Source organism: Salmo salar, chromosome ssa01 (genome assembly GCF_905237065.1).
Source record: "Salmo salar chromosome ssa01, Ssal_v3.1, whole genome shotgun sequence".
NCBI classification, from domain to species: domain Eukaryota; kingdom Metazoa; phylum Chordata; class Actinopteri; order Salmoniformes; family Salmonidae; genus Salmo; species Salmo salar.
Genome location: NC_059442.1, coordinates 68,340,534 through 68,363,691, shown reverse-complemented (window position 1 = coordinate 68,363,691; position 23,158 = coordinate 68,340,534). Strand labels below are relative to the sequence as shown.

The following is a 23,158-nucleotide window of genomic DNA, read 5'->3' as shown; positions in this document are numbered from 1 at the left end:
CTTCGGAGTGCAACCATATGAAAAAGGTAAGTGATACATTTTAACGCTATTTCTGACTTTTGTTACTTGTCTACTTGGCTGCTGTTTGTAATGATTTGTCTGCTGGGCGCTGTTCTCAGATAATCACATGGTTTGCTTTTGCCGTAAAGCCTTTTTGAAATCTGACACAGTGGTTGGATTAACAATAAGTTTATCTTTAAGCTGGTGTATAACATTTGTATCTTTTATGTATGTTTATTATGAGAATTTCTGTTTTGTTGAGTTTCACGCTCTGCAATTTCACCGGCTGTTGTTTGAGACAGTGTTTTACTGAACAAAACGCGCTAACAAAACAGAGGTTTTTTTTATATAAAGAGGGACTTGATTGAACAAAACAAACATTTATTTGGTAACTGGGAGTTTTGTGAGTGTAACCATATGAAGATAATCAAAGGTAAGTGATTAATTTTATCGCTATTTCTGACTTTGGTTACTCGTCTACTTGGCTTACTGGTGGTAATGATTTGTCTGCTGGGCGCTGTTCTCAGATAATCGCATGGTTTGCTTTCGCCGTAAAGTATTTTTGAAATCTGACACCGTGGTTGGATTAACCTCTTACATCTAGACGTTCCGCTAGCGGAACTCCTGCTCCAATATTCAATGATAGGCGTGGCGCGAATTACAAATTCCTCAAAAATACAAAAACTTCAATTTTTCAAACATATGACTATTTTACAGCATTTTAAAGACAAGACTCTCCTTTATCTAACCACACTGTCCGATTTCAAAAAGGCTTTACAGCGAAAGCAAAACATTAGATTATGTCAGCAGAGTACCCAGCCAGAAATAATCAGACACCCATTTTTCAAGCTAGCATATAATGTCACAAAAAACAAAAACACAGCTAAATGCAGCACTAACCTTTGATGATCTTCATCAGATGACAACCCTAGGACATTATGTTATACAATACATGCATGTTTTGTTCAATCAAGTTCATATTTATATCAAAAACCAGCTTTTTACATTAGCATGTGACGTTCAGAACTAGCATACCCCCGCAAACCTCCGGTGAATTTACTAAATTACTCACGATAAACGTTCACAAAAAACATAACAATTATTTAAAGAATTATAGATACAGAACTCCTTTGTGCAATCGAGGTGTCCGATTTTAAAATAGCTTTTCGGTGAAAGCACATTTTGCAATATTCTGAGTAGATAGCCCAGCCATCACGGCTAGCTATTTAGACACCCACCAAGTTTAGCCCTGACCAAACTCTGATTTACTATTAGAAAAGTTTGATTACCTTTGGTGTTCTTCGTCAGAATGCACTCCCAGGACTGCTACTTCAATAACAAATGTTGGTTTGGTTCAAAATAATCCATTGTTATATCCAAATAGCGGCGTTTTGTTCGTGCGTTCAAGACACTATCCGAAGTGTAAATAAGGGTCACGAGCACGGCGCATTTCGTGTCAAAAAAATTCTAAATATTCCATTACCGTACTTCGAAGCATGTCAACCGCTGTTTAAAATCAATTTTTATGCCATTTTTCTCGTGAAAAAGTGATAATATTCCGACCGGGAAAGCGTGTATTCGTACAAAGAGAGAGAAAATAAAAGCATGGGATCCCCTCGTGCACGAGCCTGAGTTTCACAGTACTGTTACCAGCCACTATCCAAACGCGCTACTTTTTTTCAGCCAGAGCCTGCAAAGCCACGATTCAGCTTTTTGCCGCCTTCTGAGAGCCCATGGGAGCCGTAGGAAGTGTCACGTAACAGCAGAGATCCCCTGTATTGGATAGAGATAATCAACAAGGGCAAGAAATGGTCAGACAGGGCACTTCCTGTAAGGAATCTTCTCAGGTTTTGGCCTGCCAAATGAGTTCTGTTATACTCACAGACACCATTCAAACAGTTTTAGAAACTTTGGAGTGTTTTCTATCCGAAGCTAATAATTACATGCATATTCTAGTTTCTGGGCAGGAGTAATAATCAGATTAAAACGGGTACGTTTTTTATCCGGCCGTGAAAATACTGCCCCCTAGCCATAACAGGTTAACAAGAAGTGTATCTTTAAACCCATGTATAACACTTGTATGTTTCATGAATCTTTATAATGAGTATTTCTGTTTTTGAATTTGGCTCTCTGGAATTTCACTGGATGTTGGCCATGTGGGACAGTAGCGTCCCACAGACCCTAGAGAAGTTAACGTTCTGATTTAAATGGTGTCAGCAATTTTTATCTAGTATTCTTTTGAATTTAACAACATGCATTGGGATATTTAGAGTACTATATAGGTAGAGAACATTGGACAGGACAAGGCTATGTCAATAACTACATTTGGACAAAAATGCAGATAAAACCTTATAGTCCCAAGCTCTCGAATTGCTCTAATAAAAGCGTATTTTTTTGGATTGACAATTACCCACTCACAATTGTTCTACCTGAGAGGAATTTGCATGTAATAAAGAGGCCGACTCCATTCTATAATTTACATCACTGTGCTAAAAGGTGCTGTACAGTATGCTTTGGGTGTATTTATGTATATTGTTTTCCATTCCAGGTTCTGACATTGTACAGTGGATGATCAAAAACCTGAACATTGAAGATCAAGGTAATATATGCTCATTAGTGTCCTCTTATGTCTTTACTTATGTGACACTAGACATGTGAAAGAGTGAGTTATTTACAGTTATGTTACATACAACACCCTTATTCTTGAGAAGTTCCTTCCATGTTTAACATGTCAATGGCTAATTAGAATCATTGTAACATTAGTGGAAAAGTAGCCTAAAGTCAGACTTTGTTTCTCTAAAACCTCAATGCATTCGGTAGCAGTACTTTTTTTAAAGCAATTGATTTGATTATATAACCTAGTAGGTGCCATCATGTTAGGTCACGCCACTCGAAGGGAATACCATGTTTCAAAAGGTTGGTCATTATCTCTTTGCCATGGAGTGAGAGGAAGGGGGATGCTTTTCAATGGCGGACAGGCATAACCCCTGTCACTGATTTAGAGGAGAGGGGAAGCCTTTGAGTGCTGGACAGAAAAGAATCGGCCTGTCTTCTCTCCCTCAGGCTCCATACCAGCAAAAGTCTGTTGAGACTCTATTGTATTTCCTCGTCTACCTACCTGTTTTCAAAGCACTCAGTTAACAGCTCCACACAAGGCCTGTTCAATAAGACAAGCACAAAGACCCCTTGCTGTGTGTGTGTGTTTTCCTATGTGTGTACATTCTGGTGCATGCGTTAGTATGGAAGGGTCGATTCACCCGCATTAGTGATTTTATTTTCACTTTTTAAAACAAAGCTGACTCAACAGCACTCCACAAAGTGCGCATGGACCGTGGAGGACTGGAGAACTCTCAAAAGCACTGCAGTCAGGCTGAAATACCTGTGCCTATGCTTCAGCAGAAAACAGGTTCAGACTGAATCTCTGATTCCTTTACTTCAAGAGGAATGATTGAGGAATCTCATTGCACTGTGTCGTCACTCACAAGGTCTGACAAGAGCAGGAAATTGCACAGAAACACATTTAAGCTCGAGAGAATCTTGTTTGAGGTCCCAATGGTCCTGTGATAAAAATTTGATTACAAATGTTATAGAACACAAAAGTCCCAATACGCTCATTAGAACATTCTAGTACAGAAATTACCTCAAATGAATTATAATCTGCAGGCCAGGGTATTCACGAATGACAGTACAGTACATTTTAATGGCTGAGTCATTGTAAAGACGATTACAGGGCATACGAGTGGAGTCGGGGGTCAAAAAGTCAGATAGCTTTACATTAGCTAGGGAATAACAATTTGAGGACACTCCCCAAGCCAGACAACCATTTCTATTTCAGTTTAAGAAAGGATGTTTTTTATTCTCCTGTTCCATCCTTTTTTCCCTCTGGAGTTAAGGATATGAATCCGTTTAGCTTACAAAGCAGCTATGTACCTCTTGGTTCTAGACACTTTTAACCACAGTTGGTGGATATAAATGCATGCTTTAGGACTTAGGGCTATGTGCTAACAATCCATAAAGTTGTTAAAAGTTATTTTGGGGGGTGACTGGATTCGTCTTTAAGCCTGTTTGATATCCACTGTGTCGGAAGCTCTAACCAGACAGTAATATAGATGAATGTGCAAATCCTCTTTCAGAATTCCTGAATATACAGTATGCAATCTGTGTAGCTTCCCAACAGAAGAGAATATCTGTCTCTTTCTTTCTGTAATTGCTTTATCTATAACAATGTTGCTGTTTTGGTTCAAAACACTGTATCCAAATTGCAGACTAAGAATCTCACACAAGCATACAACGCATAACACCTATCACACACATCCACACACAAATACACTGAAAGGGCACTCACATTTATGAGTAAGCTGAACATACACTACATGACCAAAAGTATGTGGACACTTGCTCGTTGAACATGTCATTCCAAAATCATGGGTATTAATATGGAGTTGGTCCTCCCTTTGCTGCTATAATCACTCTTCTGGGAAGGCTTTCCACTATATGTTGGAACATTGCTGCCGGGGACTTGCTTCAATCCAGCCACAAGAGCATTAGTGAGGTCGGGCACCGATGTTGGGCGATTAGGCCTGTCTTGCAGTCGGCATTCCAATTCATCCCAAAGGTGTTCGATGGGGTTGAGGTCAGTGCTCTGTGCAGGCCAGTCAAGTTCTTTCACACGGATCTCAACAAACCATTTCTGTATGGACCGCGCTTTGTGCACGGGGGCATTGTCATGCTGAAACAGGAAAGAGCCTTCCCCAAACCTTTGCCACAAAGTCGGAAGCACAGAATTGTCTAGAATGTCATTGTATGCTGTAGTGTTTAGATTTCCCTTCACTGGAACTAAGGGGCCTAGCCCGAACCATGACAAAAAGCCCCAGACCATTATTCCTCCTCCACCACACTTTACTGTTGGCACTATGCATTGGGGCAGGTAGTGTTTTCCTGGCATCCGCCAAACCCAGATTTGTCCGTCTGACTGCCAGATGGTGACGCGTGATTCATCGCTCCAGAGTATGCATTTCCACTGCTCCAGAGTCCAGTGGCGGCGAGCTTCACACCATTCCAGCTGACGCTTGGCATTGCACATGGTGATCTTAGGCTTGTGTGCGGCTGCACACTCCCGTGTGCGGCTGCACGCTCCCGCCGAGCAGTTCTTGTGCCGACGTTGCTTCCAGAGGCAGTTTGGAACTCGGTAGTCAGTGTTGCAACCGAGGACAGACTATTTTTACGCACTACACGCTTCAGCACTCTGTGGTCCCGTTCTGTGATCTTGTCTGGCTTACCATTTCGTGACTGAGCCGTTGCTGCTTCTAGACGTTTCCACTTCACAATAACAGCCCTTACAGTTGACCGGGGCAGCTCTAGCAGGGCAGACATTTTATGAACTGACGGTGCCACATTGAAAGTCACTGAGCTCTTCAGTAAGGCCAATTTACTGCCAATGTTTGTCTATGGAGATTGCATGGCTGTGTACTCAGCAACAGCTGTGGCTGAAATAGCAGAATCCACTAATTTGAAAGGGTGTCCATTTTGTATATATAGTGTATCTTTAAACATTAATGAGTGATCATTTATTAATGCATAGCCGAGTCGTACACATTCTAGATAAAGAGAGACAAGGTGGAAATAGTGATAAAAATATAATGTGTTTCATTTTACATTAGGCAGGGTAACGGATATGGTATATGAGGTCAGAATTACCTTTGAGGCCGTCCCTAAAGTTACTATGCTGACCTCATATGCCATACCCCGGTGGAGGAGGGAAGTGGGATGTTTCAAAGGGGACAATGGGAATATTAGGGGTGTTGTTGTGGAAAATTATATGATGATGTTTGTGTTGTCCAGTGGAGGCCCTTCACCTAGGGACCCTGATGGCTGCCCATGGCTACTTCTTCCCTATCTCAGACCACGTACTCACACTCAAAGACGACGGCACTTTCTACAGGTTTCAGGTACAGTGAATTCATAGGCTGTATGGCTCTTATATGTACTGTAATGTACTCCTTCTTTATCTCATCCAATCCATATCAGACCACACAGGGAGGACTCAATCCATATGTCTTTGTTGAGTGCTATATCTTTTACACTTAATCCATTTATATTGCTAGATGTTTTACCGAGGCAACTAAAGTGCCTCGCTCAAGGGCCTAATGGGAATTTTAGCCAGGCATCTCAGTTCTTAGATCAAGGCGTCTCAATTCTTAGATCAGTTCTTAGATAAAGGTGTCTCAGTTCTTAGATCAGTTCTTAGATAAAGGTGGCTCAGTTCTTAGATCAGTTCTTAAATCAAGGTGTCTCAATTCTTAGATCAGTTCTTAGATCAAGGTGACTCAGTTCTTTAGCTGCCTTGTCCCTCACTCTTTTCTTCTTATAATTGCTCTTCTCAGACCCCCTACTTCTGGCCATCAAACTGCTGGGAGCCAGAAAATACAGACTATGGTAAGAGCCTTAGCAGAAGTGAATAGTATTACACAATGGAAGGCTGTATAGTGCATTGAATGTAACCATATATAGATAAAATAGATTTTGGGCAACTTTCAATCCGTAGCACGGAAGATCCGCCTTAAAGCGTGATTGGAATTAAAATAGTATTTTCGATTGAGCCGTCATATGCAGTGTTTAACATCAATGTACTCAGTCCCCGCAAACACAGGAACATTGCTTTTAAATTTCAATTGCACTATAGCACGGATCTTCAACGCTTTGGATTGAATCGAGGCACACATTTGTATAGCATCTGACATGCTGTACATTGTAGCCCAATGCTCCGGCTTAGCAGAAGAAAACAGAACCATAAATGGTGGTTTAATGGAAAAGATAAGGTTATGTTAATTTGAGTCTTATTTTGTATGTGAGTTGCAAGAACCACACCAGCCATATAGATAGCCATTTGCATCCCCAGTGCAGCTCTTTGATTCATCCCTATTGTGTTGTTGAAGTGCTGACTACATGGAGGGAAATGGAGATGGGGGGAAGGGGTTGATCAGGCGAGGGAGATGTTTGATTATGTAAACCGATAAAAGAGGAAATAAAGGTGAGTTTATTAAACACCTGTAGCGCATAGCTAACACCAAGCACATTAATTTCCTCTCCTTTTGTGTTGGGGTAGGAAGGCTAATGAATGAAATGGGAATAGCCGTAGCATTAGGGAACCTCTAATTACTTTGTAGTAGACAACAGACTGGCATGATTGACACTTTCTAATGAATACACATACAGGGGTAATGGAATAATGGAATCTCTACAGATGGTCAGTGTAGAGAGGGATAGAGGGTTGGAGTAATAGTGATGGAATGGGAGTCAAGGTGTTTCCATCCAAGTCCCTGTTCAATTTCACAGACGTGCTATGGTTATTGACCTGTGTAATTTACAGGCTAGTTTAGATTGCCATTGAGTGGTTTCGGTAAACAGGTTAGGACCAGTTAAGGATTTTGTTAAGGCGCATTAACAAGCCACATTGTACTCTGGTCATAGGGAATTACTTTCCCACAGGCATCTCAATGTTGTGGCCTAGTCTGCAGCTGTTGCAGGAAGGGTTTGGCAAGTAACACTTGATCAACAGCCAGCATTGGTCAACAGTAGTTTTCTCTGTTTTCTGATACGTTTGTTCTGTCTCTCAGCTGTTTACCTGTGCAAAAGAACAATGCAAAACAAAGCTCGTCTGGAGCTAGCAGATTATGAGGCGGTAAGAGGTCTTCTCTGTTCATATCGTAATTCTCTCTTTATTATGTTAGCAGTAGAGTAATTAATATTGATATCAGCCTGATTTGTATCCTCACAGCGAATGCCTTTTGTTCTGTTGGTATTATTGTGTTATTGTATTACAGTGCCTTGCAAAAGTATTCATCCCCCTTGGCTTTTTTCCTATTTTGTTGCATCACAACCTGAATTTTAAATAGATTTTTATTTGGATTTCATGTAATGGACATACACAAAATAGTCCAAATTGGTGAAGTGAAATGGAAAAAATAACTTGTTTCAAAAAATTCAAAACAATAAAAAACGGAAAAGTGGTTCGTGCAATGTATTCACCCCCTTTGCTATGAAGCCCCTAAATAAGATCTGCTGCAACTACCTTCAGAATTCACATAATTACTTAGATTGCACACAGGTGGACTTTATTTAAGTGTCACATGATCTGTCTCATGATCTCAGTATGTATAAACATGTTCTGTATGGCCCGAGTGTCTGCAACACCACTAAGCAAGGGGCACCACCAAGCAAGCAGCACCACGATGACCAAGGATCTCTCCAAACAGGTCAAGGACAGTTGTGGAGAAGTACATTATCAGGGTTGGGTTATAAAAAAATATCAGAAACTTTGAACATCTGTCATGGAAAATTGCAAGATTATGTTATAATGCTTGTATTGTATTATAATGGTTGTAATATTTGACAGAATAGAGTATTCTGTTAACTATTGTGTGTGTGTTCTACTGAGGATGGGCCTCTATGAGATAGCACTGACAGAGGAGATTTACGATGTCTTTGGGTAATAAAGCCTAAAAGAGCATTCCAGAGGACATGAGCTAATGGTTCTGTTCTCTACCGTACCAGGGAGAGACGGTTCCAGTTTGGACTAGGAGGACCAGACACTGGTCTATAAAATGAAAACTGTTGACATAGCAGTTGCTGTCTGCTATGTTTTATAGATATATTTCATACAAATCTTAACCTTGTGACCATTTGTCACGATTCCCACCGACGGTGGCGCCCCCTCCTGCTCGGGTGGCGCTCGGCGGTCGTCGTCACCGGCCTATTAGCTACCACTGATTCCCTTTTTTGGTTTTCCCTTCTTTTTGGTTTTGTGCACCTGTGTTAGTTTGGTTAATTAACGGGGCTATTTATGTTAGCTGGTCCGCTTCCGTGTTGTGCGGGATTATTTCGATAGTGACGGCTCATGTTCGTGTCGGCGCTATTTTACGCCGTGTGTATTTTCTCCCCTGTGTTTGGGAGTATTTGTTTTATGTGTGAGTGTAAATTAAATACGCCATTACCCTGTGCTCGCTGCTTCCTGTGCCTCATTCCTTCACCACGACTGCCAACCCGTTACACCATTCTATGTATCTGTGGTTCGTCATGTACGTTGAGAGGGGTGTATCTTGGCTATAAAAGATCATTGTACTTTTGTGTAGACACTTTTCAATGGTTCATTAGAGATAGCGTATCATTGAAAGTCAAAGTGCTTTTGCAAAAGCTCTTAATTATTAAAGAAATAGTTTAAGTATAACTCTGACTGGTGTGTGAAGTTTGTAACTCTCCTCATTTGGTAATGCAGAAATTAGCCACCACACATCCCACAGAGCACCATTAAATCCATTATTAAAAAAATGGAAAGAATATGGCACCCCAATAAACCTGCCACGAGAGGGCCTCCCACTAAAACTCACGGACCAGGCAAGAAGGGCATTAATCAGAGAGGCAACAAAGAGACCAAAATAACCCTGAAGGAGATTGGAGTATCTGTCCATAGGACCACTTTAAGCCGTACACTCCACAGAGCTGGGCTTTACGGAAGAGTGGCCAGAAATAAGCCATTGTTTAAAGAAAAAATCAAGCAAGCACGTTTGGTGTTCACCAAAAGGCATATGGGAGACTCCCCAAACATATGGAAGAAGATACTCTGGTCAGATGAGACTAAAATTGAGCTTTTTGGCCATCAAGGAAAACGCTATGTCTGGTGCAAACCCTACACCTCTCATCAACCCGAGAATACCATATTTTTCATCGGCAGGGAGTGGGAAACTGGTCAGAATTGAAGGAATGATGGATGGTGCTAAATACAGGGAAATTCTTGAGGGAAACCTGTTTCAGTCTTCCAGAGATTTGAGACTGGGACGGAGGTTCACCTTTCACCTTCCAGCAGGACAATGACCGTTAGCATACTGCTAAAGCAACACTCAAGTGGTTTAAGGGGAAACATTTAAATGTCTTGGAATGGCCTAGTCAAAGCCCCGACCTCAATCCAATTGAGAATCTGTGTACACCAGCGGGACCCATCCAACTTGAAGGAGCTGCAGCAGTTTTGCCTTGAAGAATGGGCAAAAATCCCAGTGGCTAGATGTGCCAAGCTTATAGAGACATACCGCAAGAGACTTGCAGCTGTAATTGCTGCAAAAGGTGGCTCTGCAAAGTATTGACAATGGGGGGGGGGTGAATAGTTATGCGCGCACAGGTTTTCAGTTTTTTGATCTTATTTCTTGTTTGTTTCACAATAAATAATATTTTGCATTTTCAAAGTGGTAGGCATGTTGTGTAAATAAAATGATACAAACCCCCCAAAAAATCAATTTTAATTCCAAGTTGTAAGGCAACAAAATAGAAAAAATGCCAAGGGGGTGAATACTTTCGCAAGCTGTATGTCATGGGATAACTGTCTGGATTTTTTATGCTTATTGTTGATTCAGGAGAGCTTAGCGAGGCTACAGAGAGCATTTGCCAGAAAATGGGAGTTCATATTTATGCAAGCAGAAGCACAAGCAAAGTAAGTTTCCAAATGAAACAAATGTAGTACTGTATGCGTTGATATGCCCTCATCTCTAACTACCACTTCTCATCAGTTTCCTAATAACACCACATTTTAGGCCAGGGGAAGTGGCAAAGAAAAAACAGTAATAATTACACAAAATATGTTTATGTAAAATACCAAAAAAGTAATTGCCTGTACTGTGTATCTCCTCAGAGTTGACAAGAAAAGGGATAAGATTGAGAGGAAAATTCTCGATAGTCAAGAAAGAGCATTTTGGGATGTGCACAGACCTGTGGTGAGTTTATTGTGCTTTTAAAATCTCATGCTACAAGAGTCACTTTATATCCATAACATAACATCTAGCTACAGTATTTGGGCAAATTTTCCACTGCAATTTTCAGTTAACTGGAGGCTAAGTGCTCAAATTAAATCCATATCGCTGAAGTTCAGCTTTGTAGCATAATTCAAATTTTAATTTAATTTCCGATTGAGCCGACATATGCAGCGTTTCCTGTGAATGCAGTCTCTGCGAACATGGGAACATTGCCTTTAAATTTAAATCGTGCTATAGCGCTGAACTTCCACGATAGGTATTGAATCGAGTAAACTTAGTATTCCTTTGTGCAATATTGTTGTCGTTTGTCATGCATACATGTTTACAAATATTAATTGTCAAAAACCTAAGTTGTTCTTATCTTAGAAATTGTATTAATTGGCATGGATTTTTTAATTAGATGTTTTTTAGAAAATGACAAAGAACGTAACCTGTGCTTTTTTCAGTCTACAAAGTAATTTCCTTCACCGTTCAGTGTGAATAATGTAATGGATTTGGATAATAGTCACATTTTCAGAGCTTGGTAAAGGCAGAGATTTTTTCTTTCTTCTTTGTCTGCCGTAATATCTAAATGTTATTACTGTACTGTCAATTCCCCCCCCAAAAAAAAAATGAACGTAGAGCTCTCCAGTGGTCTGTATGACCTCATCATCCATTCAGACACATATCCTTCTTAGCATTAGCTTCCACTCGGGAATGGAGCTGCTTCTCCAGCCATGAGCTTAATTGGAAAATAACAGGATTAATTTATGCATTCTCGGAGCATTATAATCAGGTTCCTTTCTGATTTCACAGCAGCCTCATCAAACCACTTAACCTCCGTGATCCTGGAGGATGCCTTGATTGTACCCTTTGTTTAACCATGCAGGACGTACCGTACCAATCAGTGATACATCGATTGTTTCAAATTTTTGTTAGAATTTTTACATTAATATTTCACAAGACCATGTTTGACTGCGCATGTAGCAAATTGCTATAGAAAAATGTGGCTATGGTTTGCTGGGTTCACTAAACAGTCCTACCTGAGCTGCTAGTGAATCAATAAGAAGAAGCAGAGAATGCTCTCTGAAGGTATTTATTTTATTAATTTATACTGCAAATTTTTGTTGTTCTCCAGCCCGGATGTGTAAACACAACAGAAGTTGACATAAAGAAGTCCTCCAGAATGAAAAACCCCCACAAGACAAGAAAGGTTAGAATGTCTGATAAATCCATTACCTCTGAATAACAGGTCAGCTGAAAACACTGTTGTTCGAGTTTGACTTTGGTGGGTTCTGTTTGATTGTTTCTCTGCCTCAGTCTGTATATGGGCCTCAGAATGATGTGCGCACCCACAGCCCCACCCACACCCCTGCCCCAGAGGCCAAGCCGGCCACAGAGGAGGAGCTACAGGACCAGGTAATGTAGGGAGTGCTGGACTGCCTGGTTGGTTGTCTCTTGCATTGCAAGAATGTATGTTTGGAAGGAAAATGTTCTTTCCAAACATACACTTATGATGGCAAGACTGTTACTGTCTTGTCAGTTTGACCTGTTCCCAGAAATTCACAAAATATTATTTCCCCTTGTTGTTCCAGATCACTTATTGGGGAGGGCAATTAGACAGACATCGACTGAAAATGTCCAAAGTGGCCGAGAGGTGAGCTAAGTTCTCCTTCTCTTCACCCCCCCATTGATCCATTGTTGAACTCTTTAATGTTTATTGTAGCCAGTAATTAAGAGCTTAGACAACCTTGAAAAGGGTTTAGTCCAAACAATACCCGGATGTGTATCATCAGCACTAAGACTATTTGTCATTTTCTGTGCCGTAACACTGAACAGAGTGTAGATTCCCATCCTTAGTTGCCTGGGTTACTCACTATTGTGTTAGACTAAATATGCTAGATTACTTCACTTCCTGCTATCTTCGAAGGTCAAATACTGTATAGCACTGCTCTTAGTCATATCCTGAGTTCCCCAGGCGGCATGATACATTGTTACCTTTTCTGTCCACTTTACCTGACTGAACTGAATAGTTTGTTTTCTTTCTCCCAGTTTGTTGGCCTATACAGAGCAATATGTGGAATATGACCCCTTCATCACGCCGACCGACCCCTCCAACCCCTGGATCTCAGACGACACCACTGTGTGGGAGCTGGAGGCCAGGTGTGTTTTCTTGGACTGTCTTTTTGACTTTTTAAATTTTTTATCTGTGTTGTTTTACACTGGTACAAGTATAGTGTGTGGTACCAGTAAATGCTTTGTAAGTTGCACTGCTGAAAACCATCTCCTGAGGGATGTCAGGTAATAATATAATGATTTGTATCTGTGTAGTGTGTACTGTTCACTGAGGTTTCCCTCTATACACTGTGATGTCTGACTGCGTGTGTTTCTCCCCAGTAAGGAGCCAGGTCAGCAGAGGGTGAAAAGGTGGGCGTTCGGAATCAATGAGGTTCTCAAGGATCAGGTGGGGAGGGAGCAGTTCCTCAAGTTCCTGGAGTCTGAGTTTAGCTCAGAGAACCTGAGGTAGGGGATGCAGTACATACACATACACATAACACACATGTACGCACGTACGCCCCCACATGCATACACTCACTTTCTTTCTTCCACACAATCATAACGTATCCTAACATAAACATTCACGTTTCCTGTACTCCCTCTGCTGGTACTTCTCTGAACTGTTTTGCCCAGGGGTAATCTTTAGGTCAATCTGGTAATGTAACTAAGTGAGAGTCGATATTATCTAACTGAGGGAGAGTCAGAGGTGAAATTTTACATCTAATCCGTCACATTAATTACCCTATAATTAGATAAATGTGTTATCACCAGCAAAGGACATAACTGAGTACTGAAAATGAATTCAAATATAGTTGAAGTCGGAAGTTTACATACACTTAGGTTGGAGTCATTAAAACTCGTTTTTCATCCACTCCACAAATTTCTTGTACACAGATTATTTCACTTATAATTCACTGTATCACAATTCCAGCTTCTAAAGCCATGACATCATTTTCTGGAATTTTCGAAGCTGTTTAAAGGCACAATCAACTTAGTGTATGTAAACTTCTGACTCACTGGAATTGTGATACAGTGAATTATAAGTGAAATAATCTGTCTGTAATCAATTTTTGGAAAAATGACTTGTGTCATGCACAAAGTAGATGTCCTAACCGCCTTGGCAAAACTATAGTTTGTTAACAAGAAATGTGTGGAGTGGTTGAAAAACAAATTTTAATGACTCCAACCTAAGTGTATATATGTTTCCGACTTCAACTGTATGTCTGTTACTTGTACTCTGTGAAGCATTTATTTGGCTGCAATTTCTGAGGCTGGTAACTCTAATTAACTTATCCTCTGCAGCAGAGGTAACTCTGGGTCGTCCTTTCCTGTGGCGGTCCTCATGAGCGCCAGTTTCATCATAACGCTTGATGGTTTTTGCAACTGTACTTGAAGAAACTTTCAAAGTTCTTGAAATTTTCCAGATTGACTGACCTTCATGTCTTAAAGTAATGATGTGCTGTCGTTCCTCTTTGCTTATTTGAGCTGTTCTTGCCATAATATGGACTTGGTCTTTTATCAAATAGGGTTATCTTCTGTACACCACTCCTACCTTGTCACAAAACAACTGATTGGCTCAAACGCATTAACAAGGAAAGAAATTCCACAAATGTACTTTTAATGAGACATACCTGTTAATTGAAATGCATTCCAGGTGACTACCTCATGATGCTGGTTGAGAGAATACCAAGAGTGTGCAAAGCTGTCATCAAGGCATACTACATGATTTCATATGTGTTATTTCATAGTGTTTATGTCTTCACTATTATTCTACAATGTAGAAAATAGTAAAAATAAAGAAAAACCCTTGAATGAGTGTCCAAACTTTTGACTGGTACTGTATATAAATTATATATATGTTTTTTACACTCTCACCCGTGTGTTGTGTCTTGCAGGTTCTGGCTAGCGGTCCAGGAGGTGAAGAAGAGGCCAATCCGGGAGGTCCCGACCCGGGTTCAGGAGATCTGGCAGGAGTTCCTGGCCTCTGGAGCTCCCAGTGCCATCAACGTTGATTCTAAGAGCTACGACAAGACCACCCAGAATGTCAAGGACCCTGGACGCTATGCCTTTGAAGACGCACAGGTAACGCTATAATAATATGTCAGTGAACTTTAGGGTAAACATAGGCAAGTTACTGGCGTATGTATCAGCTGGATAAGCTACTGTACTGTTCAGTCCATTCATCAGAACAGAAAGTATTCTGGAACGTTGAATCGTATCAAGGGTTCTTACTACGTGACCTGTGGTTGAACCATTTCCTTGTGGTTGACAGGATCACATCTTCAAGCTGATGAAGAGTGACTCCTATAGCCGCTTCATCCGTTCCAGTGCCTATCAGGAGCTGTTACAGGCCAAGAAGAAGGTAAGGTCTTCAAAGCCTTAACCTGCCAGGCTGTCTGCCCTGCTCTTCTCTGCCTGGGGCCTGGAATAATGACATTGGTGCCTCCAGCAGTGAAGGAATTACTAGCAGCATTTGCACATGCCAAGATAATGCCTCATAAGCCGTTGACCTGTAAGGTTGGTTGTGATGATGGGGAAATTAAAATTATAGTTCCTTCATGATTTTCTATGATTTGCAAAATGTGGCTTATCAACATGGTCTCAGAGCCAAGCATATTATATGTAATAAAAAATCTGTGCCGATCCATGTAGTATGATATGTTACTTTACTTTAGGTTACATAACATTGGCCTACCAATGTAATAGCGGTCATACAATATAATACGAATTGTAGGAAGTATAGCATCCTATGTCTTGACCTGTTTAGTATGATATATTACGTTTGACTGCTTTAGTATGATATATTATGTTAGACTGCTTTACTATGAAATATTCATTTCGACTGCTTTAGTATTTTATATTACCTTCGACTGCTTTAATATGATATATTACATTTGACTGCCTTAGTATGATGTGCTACGTTAGGTTAGGGGTTAAGGTTCGGGTTAAGAGTTAAGTTAAAGGGTGAGGGTTAGTGGAAGGGTTAGCTAACATGCTAAGTCATTTTAAATAACAAAAAAGTACTAAGTAGTTGCAAAGTTGCTAAAATGCTAAAGTTGTCCGTGATGAGATTTGAACACACAACCTTTAGGTTGCTAGTCGTTTGCATTATATGCCTACCCATCCACCCTGACCAACCACCCTCCTTTTGTTTTTCCTTAAGTAATCTACTGTCAACCCAAAAGTAACAGATCATACCAATTTGAATATCCCAGATTAAGGTAGGCCAATGTAATGTTACCTAACATAACGTAATGTATCATTATAAAATGGAGTGGCACGGATTTCTGTAAAATATTTTGCTCTGAGACCAGTCTGGGCTTATGGTTTGTGTTATGTTAAGTATCATTGTATAATTCTCATCGTAAATACATCAGCATATCCTTATATTTGCTATTATTTTTCAAAGGGACTCTCCTCACAGATTATTTTGTTTCCTTCACTTTTCAGTTTCAGCTCTGTCTTTCTTTTCTGTCTTTCCCTTTATTTTTGTTTCTTTTCTCATAATGTTTTGGTTAAGTAGGGTGGCATTCAGGACCGCAGAACTTCATTTGAGAAATTCACTCAAAATGTGGTAAGAGGACATGAACAGGTCGACCAACGGGCCTGTTCAGATAAAGCTCCCTCCTTCCCTCCTTCACCTCTGGGCCCTGTCATGGACACTGACATGTTGACGTTTCATGACCATCTTTTTCAGGACCTTGTCAATATTTACCTCTCCTTTCCATCCCTTTGTACTTTTATGTTGCAATTATATTGCCAAGTATTTTTTTCTAAGGCCTAGATTCAATCAGGTCCAGCGTTAACCGGCGATAGCCGACACCCGCTTATCTGATGGTTTGGCAAATCGGTGAGCAGCTGCTCTTGATCATTGGCACGAGCCACACACGTTTCACTCACGTTAGAAGTTCATAGTGAGAAAGTGTAAGCTATTTAGAAATAATGATGCTCGGGTCACGTGATGCAGCGAAGCTAGGAAGAAGCGTGACCAAGGGCTCCCGAAAAATCTTTAACAGACTAATCCTAAAACTTGATAACTTCACCCATACTGATTACCACATTGTTGCCATGAGTAGTGATATACCTACGAGACAAAAAAAGGCAACGGAAGAACTGAAACAGACCAAGAAATGATGGAGAAAGAACCTCTGACCATGGCCTTCTCGGAAACCCAAGATGGCACCATGACACCTCAGGAAGAAGCTAGGCTAGCTCACATCCTCAAAGTGATCAAAGAAGGCAATGACTTCCTTACAACACAATATAACTTGAATACGACTGAGTTCAGTTGCTCCATCTCAGCACAGTTGGCTGAAATAAAAAACTCCATCTCAGGTTTGGCAATGACTATCAGCACGCTAGGATCACGAATGGAAGAAGCTGTAGAGTGCATCAGCAATGCTGAGGACAGGCTAGACGGAATGGGGACAGAACTACAGAAACTGCGCAAAAACAACGAATACCTGATGAATAAGGTTGACCATTTGGAAAACTACAGTAGGCGAAGCAACATTAGAATTATCGGCCTCCTTGAGGGCAATGAGGGGACAGACGCCATTGATTTCTCCGCTGCCATTATCCCCACCCTACTGGGCAAAGAACAATTTGCTGATCCCTGGTTGTCGAATGGGCACACAGGTCACTCGCCCATCACCTAATCAGAACCCACGACCCCGCAGACAAACACTTCAAGGAGAAAGGAGTGATGCTGCACAACAAGGAGGCAATTCAATTCTTTCCAGACATGAGTCCCATGATGGTCAAACACAGGAAGGAATTTGACCAGGTGAAAAAATAACTTACCTCCAAGAACATTCCCTTTGCGCTGCTTCAACATGCAACAATGAGAATCATCCATGGCGGGCAGAGAAGATTCTTCAAAACGCCCAAAGAAGTCGCAACATTTCTCTGCGGACTGCAGGCGACCGGCTCAGGACATTGTTGATTGGTTAGCGGACTGGGTTCATTTCACTTCTAGCTGGGCTGTGTCCCACTAGCCTGCCTTATTACTTGCATAACCGGTAGGACTGCTTACTGACAGATCAATGAGCTAAGATCCCAATATCCATGGAAACAAACTATTTGTTTTTACCAGAGTGACATTGTTTTTAAGTTGTTATTTGGGACAGGCATGGTCCTCAGAGGCATCAAAATGATATGTAGACTATTTTATATGGCTAAGCCATGATGTCTTATATATGTATTTTGCATTCTGTCATAGTAGGTGTGTTGCGATCAGAACTCCCGTTATTGGTTTGGTTTTTGACTTGCATCATATAAGGATGGGTGAAGAATTCGCAATTTTTGTTAATTTACTGGGCTCGAGCTCCAGGTTCAAGTTCACGTTTGTCTTCATGTTAGAAATTGAATTTAGGAATAGTGACGCTGGGAGCGTAGCTCCATTACAGTTGGGATTTGGGCAGGGTGTATTCAAGAACAGCACTGGGGTGAGGATGGAAATTGTTTTGTACTGTTTTGTGAGAGACCATCGCTTTATAATATGTGTTTGACTACAGGCCCACCAAAAATAGGCAATAGAATATTTTACACTTACTCCTGACATTTGCATTTTTTTTTGAGTGAACAATATGGTTAAGATAGTAAATCATACATCATTAAATGTTAATGGAATGAACAGACCTGTTAAACGAAAACGAGTCCTTATGTAGTTGAAAAAGCTAAAGACTGATGTTGCATTTCTACAAGAAACACAGCAGGGGGCAGAACATAAAAAGTTAGCTTCATAAAACACAAAGACACGGGGAGTAGCTGTGTTGATTAATAAGAATTTACCCTTCTGTGTAATGAAAACAATTATTGATCCCTGGGACGTTATGTAGCAGACCACCGTAGTCCCTGTGCCCAAGGAAGCGAAGGTAACCTGCCTAAATGATTACCGTCCCGTAGCACTCATGTTGGTAGACATGAAGTGCTTTGAAAGGCTGGTCATGGCTCACATCAACAGCATCCTCCCTGATACCCTAGACCCACTCCAATTCGCATACCACCCCAACAGATCCACAGATGACGCAATCTCAATCACACTCCACACTGCCCTTTCCCACCTGGACAAAAGGAACACCTATCTAACAACGCTGTTCATTGACTACAGCTCAGCGTTCAACACCATAGTGCCCACGAAGCTCATCACTAAGCTAAGGACCCTGGGACTAAACACCTCCCTCTGCAACTGGATCCTGGACTTCCTGACGGGCCGCCCCCAGGTGGTAAGGGTAGGCAACAACATGTCTGCCACGCTGATCCTCAACACTGGGACCCTGAGGGGTGTGTACTTAGTTCACTCCTGTACTCCCTGTTCACTCACGACTGCGTGGCCAAACACGACTCCAACACTATCATTAAGTTTGCTGATGACACAACAGTAGTAGGCCTGATCACCGACAATGATAAGACAGCCTATAAGGAGGAGGTCAGAGAACTGGCAGTTGTGGTGCCAGGACAACAACCTCTCCCTCAATGTGAGCAAGACAATGGAGCTGATCGTGGACTACAGGAAATTGTAGGGCCGAACGGGCCCCATAAACATCAACGGGGCTGTAGTGGAGCGGTTGGGAGATTCAAGTTCCTTTGTGTCCACATCACCAACAAACTATCATGGTCCAAACATACCAAGACAGTCGTGAAGAGGGCACGACAAAACCTTTCCCCCCTCAGGAGACTGAAAATATTTGGCATGGGTCCCCAATTCCTCAAAGTTCTTCAGCTGCTCCATTGAGAGCATCCTGACCGGTTGCATCACCACCTGGTATGGCAACTGCTCGGTATCTGATCGTAAGGCGCTACAGAGGGTAGTACATACAGCCCAGTACATCACTGGGGCCAAGCTTCCTGCCATCCAGGACCTATATAATAGGTGGTGTCAGAGAAAAGCCCATACTATTGTCAGAGTCTCCAGTCACCCAAGTCGTAGACTGTTTTCTCTGCTATCGCACGGCAAGCAGTACCGGAGCACCAAGTCAAGGACTAAAAGGCTCCTTAACAGCTTCTATCCCCAAGCCATAAGACTCAAATGGCCACCAGACTATTACATTGACCCCCCCCCATTTATTTTGTACTGTACACTGCTGCTACTCGCTACTCGCTACTGCATAGTCACTTCACCCCTACCTAAATGTACAAATTACCTCAATTAACCTGTGCCCCGGCACACTGACTCGGTACCGGTACCCCTGTATATAGCCTATGTTATTGTGTTACTTTTTATAAATGTTTTATTACATTTTTTACTTTAGTTAATTTGGTAAATATTTTCTTAACTCTTCTTGAACTGTTTGTTAACCTGTTAGGGCTAGGGGGCAGCATTTGCACGTCTGGATAAAAAAAATGTACCCGATTTAATCTGGTTACTAATCCTACCCAGTAACTAGAATATGCATATACTTATTATATATGGATAGAAAACACTCTAAAGTTTCTAAAACTGTTTGAATGGTGTCTGTGAGTATAACAGAACTCATTTGGCAGGCAAAACCCTGAGACATTTTCTGACAGGAAGTGGAAACCTGATGTGTTGTATTGACTTTAAACCTATCCCATTGAAAAACACAGGGGCTGAGGAATATTTTGGCACTTCCTATTGCTTCCACTAGATGTCACCAGCCTTTACAAAGTGTTTTGAGTCTTCTGGAGGGAGATCTGACCGAACAAGAGCCATGGAACGATGATGTCCCATTAGACACCTGGCGCGCGAGTTCATGTTGGGTACCCTCGTTCCAATACGTTATAAAAGAGTATGCATTCGTCCACCTTGAATATTATTCATGTTCTGGTTAAAAAGGCCCTAATGATTTATGCTATACAACGTTTGACATGTTTGAACGAACGGAAATATATTTTTTCCCTCGTTCATGACGAGAAGTCCGGCTGGCTTAGATCATGTGCTAACAAGACGGAGATTTTTGGACATAAATGATGAGCTTTTTTGAACAAAACTACATTCGTTATGGACCTGTGATACCTGGAAGTGACATCTGATGAAGAGAATCAAAGGTAATGGATTATTTACATAGTATTTTCGATTTTAGATCTCCCCAACATGACGTCTAGTCTGTATCGCAACGCCGTATTTTTCTGGGCGCAGTGCTCAGATTATTGCAAAGTGTGATTTCCCAGTAAGGTTATTTTTAAATCTGGCAAGTTGATTGCGTTCAAGAGATGTAAATCTATAATTCTTTAAATGACAATATAATATTTTACCAATGTTTTCTAATTTTAATTATTTAATTTGTGATGCTGACTTGACTGCCGGTTATTGGAGGAAACGATTTCCTCAACATCAATGCCATAGTAAAACGCTGTTTTTGGATATAAATATGAACTTGATAGAACTAAAAATGCATGCATTGTCTAACATAATGTCCTAGGAGTGTCATCTGATGGAGATTGTAAAAGGTTAGTGCATCATTTTAGCTGGTTTTATGGTTTTGGTGACCCTGTCTTTGACTTGACAAAACATTACACACAACTCTTGTAAATGTACTGTCCTAACATACTCTAAATTTATGCTTTCGCCGTAAAACCTTTTTGAAATCGTAAAACGTGGTTAGATTAAGGAGATGTTTATCTTTCAAAGGGTGTAAAATAGTTGTATGTTTGAAAAATTTGAATTTTGACATTTATTTGGATTCAAATTTGCCGCTCTTGAAATGCACCTGCTGTTGATGGAGTGCACCACGGGTGGCACGCTAGCGTCCCACTTAGCCCATAGAGGTTAAGTGTTCACTTTATTTAGTAAATAAAGAAGATGATCACTATACCCGCTGCGTTTTGGTCTCCTCAATACGACCGTTATGACAGTATATCTAGATGCTGAAAAGGCCTTCGATAGGCTGGAGTGGCCATACCTATTATGGCCATAGCTATTCAAGGTCCTTGGTAAATTTAACTTTGGTCCTTCGTTTGTTAACTGGGTTAGGACTTTATACCATAAACCGCAAGCTAAGATCACCACTAATGGCATGATGTCAGCCACATTCCCACTCTTTAGAGGTAGTAGACAGGGGTGTTCACTTTCCCCACTCCTTTTTGTGCTAGCCATAGAACCCCTGGCAGAGGCCATAAGAACGGATCCTGGCATAAAGGGCTTTCAGGTAGGCCAGATAACACACAAGATCTCATTGTTCTTAACCCCTGGTCGGGCGTCCCGTATGCGGGACGGACATCCAGCGAAAAATCCTATCGCCATTAACATAACAAAATTGAATATATTTTGCTTTACAGCAAAAGCAAAACATTAGGTTATGTTAGAGGAGTATATCGTAAAAGTAGCCACATAGCCATTTTCCGACCAACCACATGCATCACAAATAACCAAAAAACAGCTAAATGCAGCACTAACCTTTGACAATCTTCATCAGATGACACTCCTAGGACATCATGTTACACAATGCATGCATTCTTTTGTTCGATAAAGTTCATATATATATATAAAAACAGCATTTTATATCGGCGCGTAACGTTGACTAACTATTTTCCCTCAAATGTGTCCGTTGAAACAGCACTACAATTTACTAAATTACTATTCGAAAACATTTTTAAAATGTAATATTGTCATTCTAAGATTTATAGATTAGCATCTCTTGAAAGCACCTGCAATGCCAGATTTAAAAATAACTTTACTGGGTAATCACACTTTGCGATAAAAGGGGATGCGATACTCAGAAAAATAGGCTACCGTTACAGGTCAGCGCCATCTTGGAACAATCGCATATCAAATCTACTCTTGAATACTATTGTCAATAATCCCTTACCTTTGATTATCTCCATCAGAAAGCACTTCCAGGAATCCCAGGTCCACAACAAATGTATTTTCGTTCGAAAAAGTTAATCCTTTACGTCCCAATAGCTTGTTCTTGTTAGCGCGTTCTGAAGGCTGCACCAAAGTTACGTCGGCCGCGGGCCTTCTCTTTCAATAAAATGCATTTTTTTTTTTTTAGGTTCGTTCAAACATATCAAACGTTGTATAACATAAATCTTTAGGGCCTTTTTCAACCAGAGCTCTAATAAGATTCAAGGGGGACGATTGCATTGTCTTTCAAAACGTTTCGAAATGGGAGGGTAGCCAGGGGCGCCGGCGTCATAATGGTGATGGCCCTCCTCATGTGACCACTTTCCACAGCGTCTCATTCAGTCAGTTTTCACAGTAGGAGACTCAAACCACTTTGTAAAGACTGGGGACATCTAGTGGAAGCAATAGGAAGTGCTCAATGAACCATTGCTCATGGTGTGAGTTATAGGCAAAGTGATGAAGTTGAGTCCGCAATTCAGAATTCCACATCCTGTTACGATCTGTCTCGGGGTTT

General features: G+C 41.0%; 1 protein-coding gene across 1 annotated transcript in view; it reads left to right on the top strand.

The window, feature by feature from the left end:
• Nucleotides 1-23,158, top strand: part of rgs7a (regulator of G protein signaling 7a) — a 126,018-nt gene that overhangs the window by 94,025 nt on the left and 8,835 nt on the right. Inside the window, exons 4-16 of the mRNA XM_014204935.2 lie at nt 2,549-2,599; nt 5,842-5,948; nt 6,384-6,435; nt 7,617-7,681; nt 10,404-10,480; nt 10,679-10,760; nt 11,917-11,991; nt 12,099-12,197; nt 12,374-12,435; nt 12,831-12,941; nt 13,176-13,301; nt 14,732-14,918; nt 15,109-15,198. Coding sequence (XP_014060410.1) covers nt 2,549-2,599; nt 5,842-5,948; nt 6,384-6,435; nt 7,617-7,681; nt 10,404-10,480; nt 10,679-10,760; nt 11,917-11,991; nt 12,099-12,197; nt 12,374-12,435; nt 12,831-12,941; nt 13,176-13,301; nt 14,732-14,918; nt 15,109-15,198 — 1,184 coding nt within the window. The remainder of the gene's footprint in view (nt 1-2,548; nt 2,600-5,841; nt 5,949-6,383; nt 6,436-7,616; nt 7,682-10,403; nt 10,481-10,678; nt 10,761-11,916; nt 11,992-12,098; nt 12,198-12,373; nt 12,436-12,830; nt 12,942-13,175; nt 13,302-14,731; nt 14,919-15,108; nt 15,199-23,158) is intronic.